Genomic DNA, 14,715 nt, shown 5'->3' with positions numbered 1-14,715 from the left:
GTCGTTCCAATTAGGGCAGTTGGGATCTGGGGCGGGGCATTTACTCCGGATTCCCATCAGGATGGATGGACAGCCAGTGCATGCTCTTGTCGACACGGCCGCCAGCCACACATATGTGTCGGCTCAATGCTCGAGCGTACGGGACATTGACTCAGGTGCGGAATAGGTACAGTTAGCGACGCAGGGGGCGACAGCGCGTATTGTCGGCCGCTCGAACATCACCCTCTCCATCAGGGACCATGTTAGTCACACAACAGCACTAGTAGTAGAGGGACTACGGGAGACGCTGATCCTAGGTCTGCCTTGGCTGGCGCAGGAGGACGCCACTGTGGAAGTCAGGGAGGGGAGATTGTACGTTGGCCACCACGAGCGGCGCACAGTTTACAGCCTGGGCTATCGGCCACCCGCCGAGCAGGGGACACCCATCACGCTCGCGGACTTGAGGAACGGTGTGCCCGCTGCCCATGTAGAGCTCATAAACAATGTCTTGTCTCAACAGCCACAGGTGTTTGCGGCCACAGATATGCTCCGCCGTACCACAACCACGGAACACACCATCCCCACCCGACCTCACCAACCCCAGTTCGTAAAACCATACGGGTTCGGACCCACTGAAAGGCACGTCATCCAGACCCAGATCACGGAAATGCTACGCGATGGAGTCATCGAACCCAGTGAGTCACCATACAACTGCCAGATTGTCATGGCGAACAAGAAAGATGGCTCCATGCATTTTTGTGTGAATTTCAAACCAGTCAATTCAGTAACCATACACGCCCCACCGCCACTCATTAACATAACAGACGCTTTGGCAGGGCTGGGCGACGTCCGCATCTTCACGTCCCTGGACCTCAAGTCCGGGTACTGGCAGGTGCCCGTACGTCCAGAGGACCGCCCGAAGACCGCGTTCACTGCCCCTGACGGCCGGCGTTTCCAGTTCTGTGCCATGCCGTTCGGGCTGATGGACGCCCCCGCGACCTTCCAGGCCATGATGGTGCGTGTGTTAGACGGGTACGCGGGCGAGTTCGCCGCCGCGTACTTGGATGACGTCATCATCTTGTCACGGTCGTGGGAGGACCACGCCCGGCACCTCGGCCTGGTCCTTGAGCGGCTGGCCAGACACGGCATCACGTGCACCCCCCAGAAATGCCACGTGGGCGCGGCTGAACTGGAGTACCTAGGGCACATGGTGGACGCGGAGGGTTGCCGCCCTCTGCCAAAGCACCTGAACCTTATTGAGTCCAAACCCGCCCCACGAACCCGCAAGCAGATGCAGAAGTTGATGGGCCTTCTCAACTGGCTGCGCTCGTTCATTCCGCATTTTGCCAGCGTCACCGCCCCGATGACGGACTTGCTGTCACCCAAGCTCCGGTTTCAGTGGACCAGCGAGGCGGACGCCGCCCTGGACGCGGTGAAACAGCAGTTCCGCGAGTGCCACCAGCTCGCCCGTCTGCAGCCTGACCTTCCCCTGTTCCTTCAGACAGACGCCAGTCAGGAGGGGATGGGGGCCGTCCTATACCGGGTGGGGGACAAAGGCGTGCGCCGGGTGGTGGAGTACGCCAGCGCCAAGTTTGGCCAGCCCAAAGGGCGGTACCATGTGAACGAGCAGGAGTGCATGGCCGTCGTTTGGGCTATGCGTCGCTACCGCCACCACCTGGAGGGCCGCCGGTTCACGCTGCGGACGGACAGCCAGTGTCTCCTCTGGCTGGACTCCGCCCAGGGCCGCAAGTCGAAGTTCACGAGGTGGGCGCTGATGCTCCAGAACTTCGACTTCGCGGTCGAGCACGTCCCTGGACGGGACAACCAGTTCGCCGACGAGTTGTCGCGCCATCCCGACCCACACAACACGTTTCAGGATGACCAGGACTGGGAGGGGCTGTTGCCGCCAGAGGGAGTTGCGCCGTCAGTCACTCCGGGGGAGGCGCCCGCAACCTTATTTCACATCCCAAGGGCCCCCGACCATCCCACCGTCTTGCCTGTGGAGACCCTGAGCGAATTAGTGGAATTCGTGAAACAGGCTCAACGGACAGACGACCCCACACAGGCCGAGGTGCGGTCATGTGGGGAGCAGGCTCACCCCTACCACAGGTGCGTAGACAGGGTGTTGGAGACCCGGGTGCCAGGGGACATGGACACCTGGCGTCTTCATGTGCCGCTCGGTGCCCGCGAGCAGGTAATGGACTTCCACCACACGCACGAGCTGGCGGGACACCCAGGGGCGCACCAAACACAGTTAGACGTCCGTAAGACCTTCCATTGGCCGGGGGTGACGCGGGACGTACGGGACCTGGTGCGGCGCTGCCAGCAGTGCCAGCAGAGGAAGACGAGGCGGTCCGACGGGGTGGAGCAGCAACGTCCCCGCCGGCCCCGCGACCCGTTTCACACCCTGGCCCTGGACATAATGGGGCCCTACCCGCGGACCACCCAGGGGAAGAGGTTCTTGGTCGTCATCACCGACATTTTCACCCGGTGGGTCGAAGCCTTCCCGGTGTCCAACGTGCGCGCCGGAACCATAGCCACCCTGCTGGACCACGAGATATTCCCGCGGTATGGTTTCGCGCGCGTGCTGTTGACGGACAACGGCTGTCAGTTCAGCGGGAGGCGCTGGAGAGCTGACTGTCGCCGATGGGGTCTCGACTACAACACCACCCCCATTTACCATCCCCAGGCCAACCCCACTGAGAGGCAGAACCAGGAGGTCAAGGCGCAGCTGCGGCTGAGGTTGGGGGACGACCACTCCAAGTGGGACGTCCACCTGCCGAAGCTGTTGTATTGCCTCCGGCGCCACACCAACGCAGTCACCGGTCATTCCCCTGCCGAGCTCCTGTACGGGAAGAACTTGGCGTTGCCCGGGGAAAGCAGGGTGGCCGATGTCGCCATGGGCACGGTGGCGCGCCCCAATCATGAGGAGGGGAGGGAACATGCCAGACGACAGCAGGCCCAATTCCTGGTGGCCCACACGCCCATTAGTAGTCACCCCCCACCTCCGATCCAGCCAGGTCAGCTGGTGTATGTCAGGCAGCACCACTTGTCGTCCGGGGCGCGTAACTTTTGTGTGGGGCTGGCGCCCCGATGGTCGGAGCCGCGGGAGGTCCTGTGGAGGACGGGCCCCTCATCCTACGCGGTCCGGACGCCAAGGGGGCGGCCCGCTAAAGTGCACAGGGACGACCTGCGCGTAGTCGCGCACGGGGTCAGAGTTGGCCCAACGACCCCCTCTTCACCATCCCCCACACTCCAGGAAGCCACAGATACACCGCAGGAAGGAGCAGCACCTGAACCCACCACCCGGGGGGACATGCACACGGGCGACACAGACGGGGGTAGCCCCGATCAGGCACATGAGTGCACCCAACCCGACCTCCGGGACACCCCTAGCAGGTCCCCGGTGCCGCTGGCCACAGTTCCGCACGTCCCCGAGGAGGTGGGGAGTCCGTTGGTCTGGTTTCCTGACGAGGAGGGGGAGGAGGTCTGTGAGGAGGAGGGCGACGAGCCACTGTGGCCGCTGGACCTCAGCCTGGCGGACGCCACGTTCCGGGTATCCGTGGACGAGCCCGAGGAGGGGGAGGAGGAGCCGGACAGTAGGGATAGGCGCCCCACCCGCTGACGTCGGGCCCCGGTCAGGACGTGCTGCGCGGACGACAGCGAGCCGGTAGAGTTCGCTCCTGTCCCCGCCGTGGAGGCGAGTTGCGCGACCACCCAACCGGACACGAGGGGACCTACCACACTCTGCCCAGTGGAGACCCCTACCAGCACAGTCCCCACCACACGACCACAGAGGGCCCGCCGACCCCCGGCCTACCTGGCGGAATACGAGTGGTCCAGGTCCCCGTCGAGCTACTCCACCCGGGCGCAGCCCGTAGGGGACGTTCCAGTGGTGCCGACACTCGGGGCCGGACCCATATCACCCCCCGTCCACATCATCCAGTCCACTACCATGTCACACCCCGACCACACTGACCCCCCCACCCACTTGTCACCATATTGAGCTAGAAGAGGCGCAAGTCGCTGCCCAGTCCCAGGGTGGTAAAGGACACGGGTCAGGGCGTAACCCCTTATCATTCATTGAGTGGGGGAGGTATTCAGGGTAGAATCTTTGCATCACAACACACCACCACTCCACCGCGTAGTGTAGGGCTCGCAGTGCGGCGAACGTCAGTTAAGTGCTCAGCGTGTGAAGCGAAGTGCTGATGCACATAGCGGTCTCAGAGAAGGGGGGGCATTTGACGCCGACTGCCAATGCTCCTCTGTCGCATAGACCGCTATGCCTCATCAGCGTCTCGTAAAAACGTGTGCACCGAACGCGCTCGTGCGCGCATCAAAGTGCAGTGCGTGCGACGAGGCGAACACCACGCAACGAGTGCTGCACCGGCGGAAGGATCCGGCCGGGTGTGGCATGTCCCTCCGCCGCACTACAACAAATTATTTTAATTATGTTTTCCACAGGTTTTATTAAACATTATTTTCCATTAATTAATAATTCAGTCTTTGCAAAATCATGTTTCACTGTGCGATTTGTCCCGAACCTGGCCGGTTCAGTTTCCCGCGAAATCCACACGTTTCCGCGGGAGGGCTGGCGGGGGAGGGGGGTCGCGCGCGGCGACACAGCCAGTGTCCTTCGAGAGCTCACCCAGGCCGGCAGCCTGCGCGCAACGCGGAACCTTCAACCTTTGCATTCACCAACATGTAGTTTTCAATAGTGTAATTTCTTTTCAACCTTTCACGTACAGTTCCGCGGTCGGCCTAAATTTACCATGAGGTACTTAACTTAATTCAATCAGTGCTCCAAGATGAGTGTTCTACGTCATACGTAAGTACTGTGGGGAGATTATGTGGTTTTACGTCGGCGCTTCACGCCCAACCTAGCCTACCGGCTACTTAGTTTTGGCCCGCACGGGGCAGCCAGCAGGCAACGCGTGCCATCGAACTTTATAACGAGTCAGTCCCTGGGACACACCTAGACACCACGTAGAGTCGCCAGAGACACGGGCCTACGTGCTGCTAGCCCAGTTTTCTAAGAGTTAGGTAATAGTGTAGTGTATTGTGCGTCAAGATACCGTGTGCCATATCAGGGTGTAATTTTGTAACTTAAGCATCACGTGTACGAGTCCGCCCCTCACGCGCATAAAAATCGTGAGCCGCCACTGAGGAAGTGAGCTGCGCGTGTGACTAGTCGCGTCGGGCAAACCGTTACGGCCAGAACGGGCAGCACCATGTGTTGGGCTGTGCTGTATTAAATTCACTAACTAAATTTTGTGTTATTCTTCAGGCGTCCCGAGTGGCCATAACAGCTCTGGGGGCCCTACTGCGTTGACCTATACCTCTAACCACAAGGCCGAATCCTCCCTGAGATCACGAACCCAAACCAAAATCACGTCTAAATAATCAGAGGTAGCGGGGACGGCGTCAATTTGTGGCAGGGTATTAAGTATTGTCTAAGCAATTTAACTTTCTGACGAATCATAATTTACCATTTTTTGACGTTATAACGTCTTATAAATCGATAAATGCCGGCTGCACGCACGAAAAATTGTTCCGTTCCGCCTGAGCCGAGCGTGCAAGAATCGGCCAACCACCGTGCGAGAAAATCTTCTATAATATCAAACAGGTTAAGGCAGGCTTTTTAACTAATTGTTCGTGATTATATTTAAACAAATTATTTAAATTAAATTTGCAAAAACTGTAAAAAATATTTGAAAATAAAGGTAAGTATGTATTTTTCATCAATGTTTTCTTATGACGTTTTCACGCAAAAATTATCGTCCGTAAACCCCCCTTTTTTAAGGCATCTGCTTTTAGCCAGGTAAAAAATATTATATATTTAAAATAAAATCAAATAATTATTTTCTCTTATATGAGATATCCATCACTTCCCACCAAAACCCATAAAAATCATTAAAATAGATAAACATCATAACATAGGTATTAATATTAATTGGCTCACTTGTCATATTAAGACTCATAATTCATTTGCTGGTGTTGAGTGACTTATAATTAGGTGGTTTGTAAATGCCTTCATGTTTTCACACATTAAGGGCGCGGTTACACGGGACCCTGAACTACTTCAGGTGAACATGTTTAAGTAAACACGTTTACAAACGCGAAAGTGTACGGTTACACGGTAGTTGCTGAAAAGTGTGTTTAGCTCTAAAACAAATTTTCTGCTGTCAACGAATGACTGTGTTGTTTATCTCTATTTTGTAATTGTATCCAGAAAACGCGGGATTTTCTCACTTGTTTATACAGCATTATCAGCAGAAATTGAATGTGTTTACAAATTGTTCAATATTTTTTTACAAATCGGGAATTCAAACAACATGCACAGTAAAATTTTTAAACTTATTTTTTATTATTTTTTGAGCGAGAGTACCTATCTCAGTTTTAAGAAAATTAAGGTCAGGATCAATTAAAAAAAATATATATAATTATCTGTTGATTTTTTTTTGTTGCATTCGGTGAAATATTACTCGAACTTGTGCCAGAAACACTTTCCATCTTGAATTTCTGCAAAGGACTGTTTATATTTTAACAGCCAATCAGAGGCTAATGTAGAAGATATGTCGATCTGAACTACTTTGCCAACCTGTTTAAGTTAAATGGGAAATGGCCTCGAACGAAACATGTTCAGACTGTGTGTAACCGCACTCAACAGCTGAACATGTTCACCTGAACTAGTTCAGGCTCCCGTGTAACCGCACCCTAAATTAGGTTGCCGAATCGATCTTGGCTGCTGGCTGGCGGGTGCATTCCGTAGGCAGCAGGGTGGAGACCGGGCTTTAGTCATCGTCAGAGGTACGCTATCAGTAAAATAGCACCTATGGCGTAGGCCCACGTTTGTTAGCAAAACAAACAGTTTTGTTCTTAACAATTATTTTTATAACTGACAATATACATTTAAAACTTTTTATTTTATGGCTAAACTACACTCGTATGGCCAAAACACCAAAAAGCGAAGTAAATATTCAACAATAACATTGAACACGTGATTTACGTGTGTATTTGATAGCGCCTGTCAATTGTAAGGAAAAAAGTGAAAATGTCACACTGTAATTTTTTTCTGAAACGAAAGCATCGTTTTTGTAAAATGACTGTTAAAGCTGGAAATCAATTTTGTGGAGAACACATGGATTCTGACGTGAGTACTTATTTGACATGTATTTCAAAACAATGATAGGTGACTTTCACCATGCACTATTCGGTTTCCTAGATTGGCGGTTTTTCATACGTTATAAGCATTCTGCACTTGCCGGACTTGAGATATAGACTTGACAAAAATTTGAGGGAGAGTAAAAGCTAAAAATGAGAAAAAAATTCTTAATATTTCTGTAGCAAAAATATTACAGCGAATTAAAAAAATTTGCATCGATAATTATCGTATTTTCAATTTGCTGAAAAACAAATTTTGGTAAATATGTAGTGTACGGATTAGCGCCAAAAAAAATCGTACAAATATAAAATAACTTTCATTATATGCTCTTTTACGTCCTTTTTTCATAACCGCCTGCGGGGATAAGAAATTCCAAATACTTTAGGAGATATAGAATTTTTTAATTTTCATATTTGGGCAATATTTGTTAAAAAAAAATTTAAAATTCCAAAAATACCTTTATTCTGTGCTCTTTAACTTCCTCTTTTCATTAAACCCGGCGGAGATCAGAAATTCCAAATACTTTAGGAGATATGGAATTTTTTAATTTTCATGCTGTGCACTGATGCGGCGTTCAGCGGGAAGCCTACAATTCACTCATCCTTCTGGACATACCCGAATACTCACGTTGGCAAGCCTTCTTTTGTTATAATTAGCAAGAAGTAATTATAAATACTTTAAAACATTGTGGATGGTTGGTTATATTAGGTAAGTATAGCTACATTAAAAAAACTGTAAAATCATTTTATGGTTGCTTAGCAAATAACTTTTTAATATGTAGCTATCCAGCGCTAGGAAACCGTTTACATGATTTCACAGTATTTTTAATGTAGCTATCCTAACCAAATCAACCATCCACAATGTTTTAAAAGTATTTATAATGTAGCGAACATAACCTAATTGACCATTAGTTTTCATGAGTTGCATATTTATTTACAATAAAAAAAAAAAAACCGAAGATGCACGATCAGGCGTTTGCCTCTCGTCTGTTGAAAGAAGGCTTGCCAACGTGAGTATTCGGGTATGTCCAGAAGGATGAGTGAATCGTAGGCTTCCCGCGTTCACCATTGTTGCTTGTTTACAAGCAAAGATTATCCACCTACGGAAAGATGGGAAACTCAATGCTATTTATGATGCTACTAGTTCAACCCTAGCGCTCCAAGTTGTCACTCGCGGAACTAACAAAAAAAAAACCGGCGGCGGGATATTTGAATGTGGACATATGTGTGGTCTATTTAAAATAATTTTTTTTATGGAAATATTTCAACTAACATATTTACTTTGACAGATGAATATCTTTTACAAAGGAAACTAAACAAGCAATTCTACAAGTAGAACTATTTGTATAGTTATTTATATGAATATTCAACTGTAAAAGTAAAATTGTTAAGTCTGTGTGGAATATAAAAATACGTATACACACATACATTTAATTAAATTTCTAAATTTATAATATATACTTTTTTTAATTACAGTAAATAAACCAAATGAAAAAAAATATCAAATAAAAAAATTGCCACCTACTATTAGCTTACCTCATATAAAAAATTGAGATTTTGAAATAAAGCTTTACATTAATTGTTGTGAAAAACTAATTTGTATTACTGAGTTATAACTAGGTAAAGGCAAATGGGAAACTATTTTACAAAATGAAAGCACTGATAAAAATATACCAGTATCAAGTCCATTGTTTCTATGCTAGGCAAACAGATGAATCACAGGAATATGTTGTCAATGTATTGCATCTTCAAAATTGGACAAATTAAAAATATAAGAACAATGCGTTCAATTTTTATTAACTTACAACTTAAATTGAATACAAAACACATTTTTTGAATCTTTATTTATTTACAGCTTTATAATTTGCTAAAGGAAAGAAAATACAAAAGAAACATTTGTGCATGTTTAACACCACAATTTACTCGGACTTCATAATTCTCTCCAGTCTCCACTATTACTTTCTTGAGTATCCTATTTAAAATTTGAGAACACCTGATTTGGAATATCTTAAGGAACATTAGTTGTTAACAAAAACACCATTTTCAGAATTTTCAATATTTTTCCTTGGTTGAGCACCTACTCTAGAAAATTACCCACTAAATTTACAGGGAAGTAGCATTGCTGAGTGTTTATTGCTAATCACTCCCTAAACAGGTATGTTATACACTCTCATAACAGATATAGAGTTAGTTTTCCTAGGCATGACTTATTCAACAAGAATGGTATAATGATATATAGCAAGTGATATAATACATGGTTCTTACAAGTATACATTAAAACATATATGTATATATAAATTGGTTCTGAGTTAATTCCTCAAACAAAACCAAAATCAAAAACTGAGTGCCTGCAGGTGCATCCTGAATTCTGATGGTAATAGAAAAAAAAATGTATAGTTTTATTCAAACATTGTTTTCATTCAAATTAAAATAGTGGTATCAAGGATGGTAACTAAAGTAAGAACAACTTGTAAAGGCAGGCATTTGTTCTGTCCCACCACAATAATGTTTTCAAAAATAATGACTAGATACTTTATGGCCATCTGTGTTTGTGGTTATATTGGATACTGTAAGTTTATTAATCATGTGTGCTTATTGGCTGCATTTGGAAGCATCATTTAGTGCAGACCCTGACATCGGCTAATAATATAATAATCCCATCAGCGACAGTGCTGAAATATACCTTGTTACTCATCCTGGTTTACATGATATAGTAGAAATATAAATGTAGGTATTCTAAAAAAATAAAAATACAATGTGCATAAACATAACAAAAACAGCCAAAATACAAGGGTATGCAAATTCTTTGCATTCAAATAACATTTTGAAGAAGTATTACTAAATCAAAATAGCTGCTTCAAAAGCACTAGTATATGGTTATTTCATTTATTGCTCTGAAGTCTAAAGTATCCACCATCCTGTTATTACTAAATTATTATAAAAAACATGTTTTTTCTCACACACACACATATATCATTTGAAGCAATGGCAAATGTATGGTGTGATGGCTTCTAATCAGTGTTGTTAAGTAACGAATTACAAGTAATCGGATTACTTGTAACGATTACTTTTCAAGTAATTTATACTTGTAACGAATTACATTTAAAAAAATGTAATTCGTACTTGTAATTGGAATACATAACATTAATTGTAATCGATACATTAAGGTAATCGATACTTTATATTTACTTGCCGTTACTTTTATTCTCGGAATGTATAATGAATACAATTAAGAACAAGATCATACACTTTTGTATTAGTAAAGTTTATAATTTTACGCTTGTAGTGCTACGATCGTATTCACAAAATCTATGATCAAAAATGAAGAGCCAAAGTGACTTGCAGTGTCTCCAACATTACCCTATCCTAAAATCTGCATTTTTAAAATTTAACACATCGCTGCCGTCAAGTTCTCCCGTTGAGCGTCTTTTTAGTGTTGGTAAAGATGTTTTTGCCATCAAGAGAGGGAATATATCTGATGAGAACTTTAAAATGCAATTGTTTTGTAAGGTCAATTCCAAAATTTAAAGTGTGTTACTTTTATTACAGGTAGCTACTTGAATTAAGTCTTTTGATGTTATTCAAACAAGTTTGTCCTCAAATATTATTCATTTAATTAAAGATAATAAATTTAATCATTACATGAAATCATTTTTTAACAAATCATATATGTATGTTTATTAATGTAACAAAGTGTAAAAAAATTGAATCGTAGGTCAGTTTTAAAATGTTAGCGGAAAGTAATTGTAATTGTAATTGTAATTTTACTGATTACTTCTATGTAAAGTAATTTTTACTTGTAATTAGTTACATTATCACCACAGTAATTGTAATTAAGCCTAATTACTTTTTCCGAGTACTTTTAACAACACTGCTTCTAATCACTAATATAACCCCTGCTTTACAAATAGATTTTTAATGCTAAAACATTTACAAACAATTTAAAACGTGAATCTATCCTAACCTATTTCACACACAAAACAGAATTATGATTCTCATGTTCTAGAATACTAAAAAAGCAGATACAAAAATGAGAGTTGCTTGCAACATAGGATTAATAAGTGTTTCACTCTAATATTGTGGAATGCTACATAGGTATTCAATTTGTACAATTCACATCTACTGTAAATTTTTTCAAAGTATTAAGTTTTCATACGCCTAGTAAAATTTAATTAACACTACATTGTGGTTATGACTTCTGAGTTATCACGTACATATGCACTGCTGTAATATTTTAATTATAATTTACAATAAATGCCGTCGTCCGGGGTCTCGGGCTCGAGTCCCGGTGTGGCTCCTAGTGGGAAAAGGCGGTTCTTGCTACGTATTGTCCGGGTGGGCGCCAGACTAGCTCGGTTCTAGTCGTGAGTTTGGGGTCGTGGATGTATGTGCCCCTGCGTGGCCCACTAGGGCCGGCGGCGGTGTTGCGTGAGATGATTTTAAATAAGAGGCGTGGAGTTGAGGTGGTGGTGTCGTACCTTTTATTCATAGGAACGAGTCGTACACAATACAACACTCTACAGAGGTCCCCGGGGGGGGGGGTTTACTCGTTATTCCGTGGCGCCGTATGGTTTGTGTTCCGCGTTACGTGGCCTCGGACGCTGTTACGTCTCATACGTCTCACTGGTTACACGGGTAACGTAATTTCGTAACACAAAGGCGGGACAAAAAATACACTGAATTAATGGGGTGCGCACAAGTTACGTGGCACTCGTTACTCGGGTAACGTAAGTTAGCAATACAAAGTACGGGACACAAAAATACACTGAACTAAGGGGGCGCGCACAAATTACGTGGCACTCATTACTCGGGTAACGTAAGTTAGCAATACAAAGTACGGGACACAAAATACACTGAATTAAGGGGGTGGACAATTGGAGACGGCCAATCCCGTATGCAAATGTCTCGGCGCGGGTGTTGTGCCCACTGTGGTGAAACACGCACCGCAATTAAGTTTGTCCAAGTTCTCTTGCGGGTTTGTGGTCAGCGCCGTGCGCGTGACCTTAAATAAAGTTCTGTAAGTTGCGGGAGGCGACCCGTGCCGTATACTGAAGAGCAGCCCCGCTGACCAAGTGTGGTGCGGGGTGTCTTTAAATTGATGCGGCCGGATTAGGTCCTGGACCGAAAAAGGGACCGGGTACTCACGGAGAGGTTAAGTAATAAAAGGGGTTCTTTTTATTAGTGACTATATTTACCGGACGTTACTTTCGATGTAGACAAAGGATGTTGCCTCTCCGTGGGACGTAGGTCCGCCCCGGTCCGTGAGCTGCGCTGAACTGCCGAACTGGCATGGCGTCCGAGGGAGGCTCGGCCTCTCTCGCGCCAGGCGTGACCTCATTACGCTAGACTCCAAGCGGGTGTGTCTGGAAGAGATTTTATTGTCGCTAAAATCCTTATTTAATGTTTCAGGAGGAATGGGTACGGTTCTTCTCTTGTCTACTCAGGTTTCCGTGGCTTTGCCTTTAATTGCTGTTCGGGTCGCCTGACTCGGGTGGGCCATGGCCAGGGGTGTGTTCCGTTAGCGGGAGCGTATACTGGCGGGTGCAGGTCGGGCTCTGGGTGGTCGTCGGCCAGACGACGTCATACCTATCATTGCTGTTCAGCATCTTTAAATAATGACATAAGAGACACAAAAAATTAAATATCAATCCTTGTGAACAGTGCTTAAGTTAATGGGATAGTACTATAATGTGAAAAATATTAAATAATAATAAAGTAAAATAAGATAAGACTTCAAATGCAAAACCTCCATCAACTCTAAATTACTTCGTGAGAACCGTAACTAATAATATCATTAACGTAAACCATGTCTTTTAATCAGCTGGTGGCAAAAGAAATTATTGTAAGGATTTAGTACTTGTTTTAGACAACACTAATCTTTGGTCAACACATAATATATGTTTGGAATTGCTAAAACATTACAAACGTGGCTTTTCTAAAAATAAATAAAATTTTAAAATGGCATTTTGAAATTAAGACTGTAACCCAAACAAGAATGCCATTTTTGGCCAATATTGTTTTCCTATCACAATGCCAAAGCATTTAAAATGTAGCTGACCTAACCTAACCAACCTTTCACTTCAATTTTGTAGCACAACTTTGCTTGTTTCTTGGCGTTGAATGTGTCCACGAGTCCGAGACGACACTATTTGCAGGGAGAAAATCATCATCCAAGTAGCCAGAATTTTTTGCTACAGGTACTGCTCCAAAAATCAGAGTTGTCTGGTTCTCGTCTCGAAACTGATTTCTTGCAAAGTGGTTCCCACAAAGGTACGAAGATGTCATACTTTGTACATCAAGTTTAGGATTCTTTGGAATGCCAGCCCATTTCTGGTACCTAAAAATATATATTTATACATTGTTAAATGATTACAATTTTGTCATAAAACATAATTTATAGGAGTAAAATTTTATGAGTGAAACTTTCAGCATAAAAGTTTTAAAAAATTCTCAAAAATATTTAATGTGCTGGTGGAAGGACATTGCAATATTTATAGTACTTCATTAATTAAAGAACTTTTTTTTAATGTAAAAGTGATGTTGATTGCTAAGTGGCATGTTTATTAATGTATTTAAAGTGATGAGTTTGATTAGGTACAGTCAGTGTCAGTTACATTTGAATGCTATTGTCTTGTGCTAGGCATAATGGAAAAATGCTTAAGTTAGGTGAAATAAAATGCTTACGCTAGAAAATAGAAGATATCACCCAACCCGACAATTTTTAATTTCCATGTAACCCACCAATTTTTCCTTTTCATCGAACCTTAGACAACAGAATTCTTAATGTAACTGACCATACATAACCAAATCTTTCTCTCTAATGTAAATAAAAAAAACATAACTATCAAAGAATTGTTATGCCGGAAATAAAATGTACGTCAAGTAAAGAAGTACTGGAAATATTGTGTTACCCTCCGACAAAAAGCATTGACGGTAAGTATAGAAACATAACTGAGGTGAAGTTAGATTCGAATCTTATACGTTTCCGTACGTAAACAGTTTTCAGATTTTTTGGAAATATTTCACCCGAAGTTGGTTTAAAATCAACATTAATTCACTTCTAAAATGCTTTAACTTATTCTCTATACGGTACCCTCTTAAAGTGAACATACAATCATGAGTTTCACGAGATATTTAGTTTTGTTACCTCTTTCGAATTCCTAGGAAAACAAAATAATTTCGAATTCCTGGAAGTGGATGGACATCCCAAAGCAGCACACTTCCTACCATCCAAATAATTCTTTTCCATTTCGCTTAAATAGAAAAAAAGGTTAACCCTTTTTAACTTAACCTAACCTAACATAAAAAACCCGCCATTTTCAAATATCAACAGAAATAATAATAATAATAATAAATCATTGACAGTAAGCGCTCCAAGTTGTCACTCAAGGAAACAACACATTATGCACAAATTGCACATAGGCCTATAAGTTTCACAGGGCTGTTTACAAGTATGATTTTTTTTTCGCGACGTAGTTGAACGACTACATCACGTAAAAAGAAAATTACGTGAGTTCCTACTGTTCATCCTTTTTCCCGGTTTGTTATGTCAGGTCAGCTACATTATAAATA

General features: G+C 44.1%; 1 protein-coding gene across 1 annotated transcript in view; it reads left to right on the top strand.

The window, feature by feature from the left end:
* The first annotated feature begins 6,935 nt into the window (after positions 1–6,935).
* LOC134529077 (tRNA:m(4)X modification enzyme TRM13 homolog) overlaps positions 6,936–14,715 on the top strand; it is a 53,997-nt gene continuing 46,217 nt past the window's right edge. Inside the window, exon 1 of the mRNA XM_063362786.1 lies at positions 6,936–7,132. Coding sequence (XP_063218856.1) covers positions 7,034–7,132 — 99 coding nt within the window. The 5' untranslated portion in view covers positions 6,936–7,033. The remainder of the gene's footprint in view (positions 7,133–14,715) is intronic.

The sequence above is a fragment of the Bacillus rossius genome, chromosome 2, assembly GCF_032445375.1.
Source record: "Bacillus rossius redtenbacheri isolate Brsri chromosome 2, Brsri_v3, whole genome shotgun sequence".
Taxonomy (NCBI): Eukaryota; Metazoa; Arthropoda; class Insecta; order Phasmatodea; family Bacillidae; genus Bacillus; species Bacillus rossius.
Note: the sequence above shows the minus strand (reverse complement) of the source record. Positions and strands in the feature narration are given on the sequence as shown.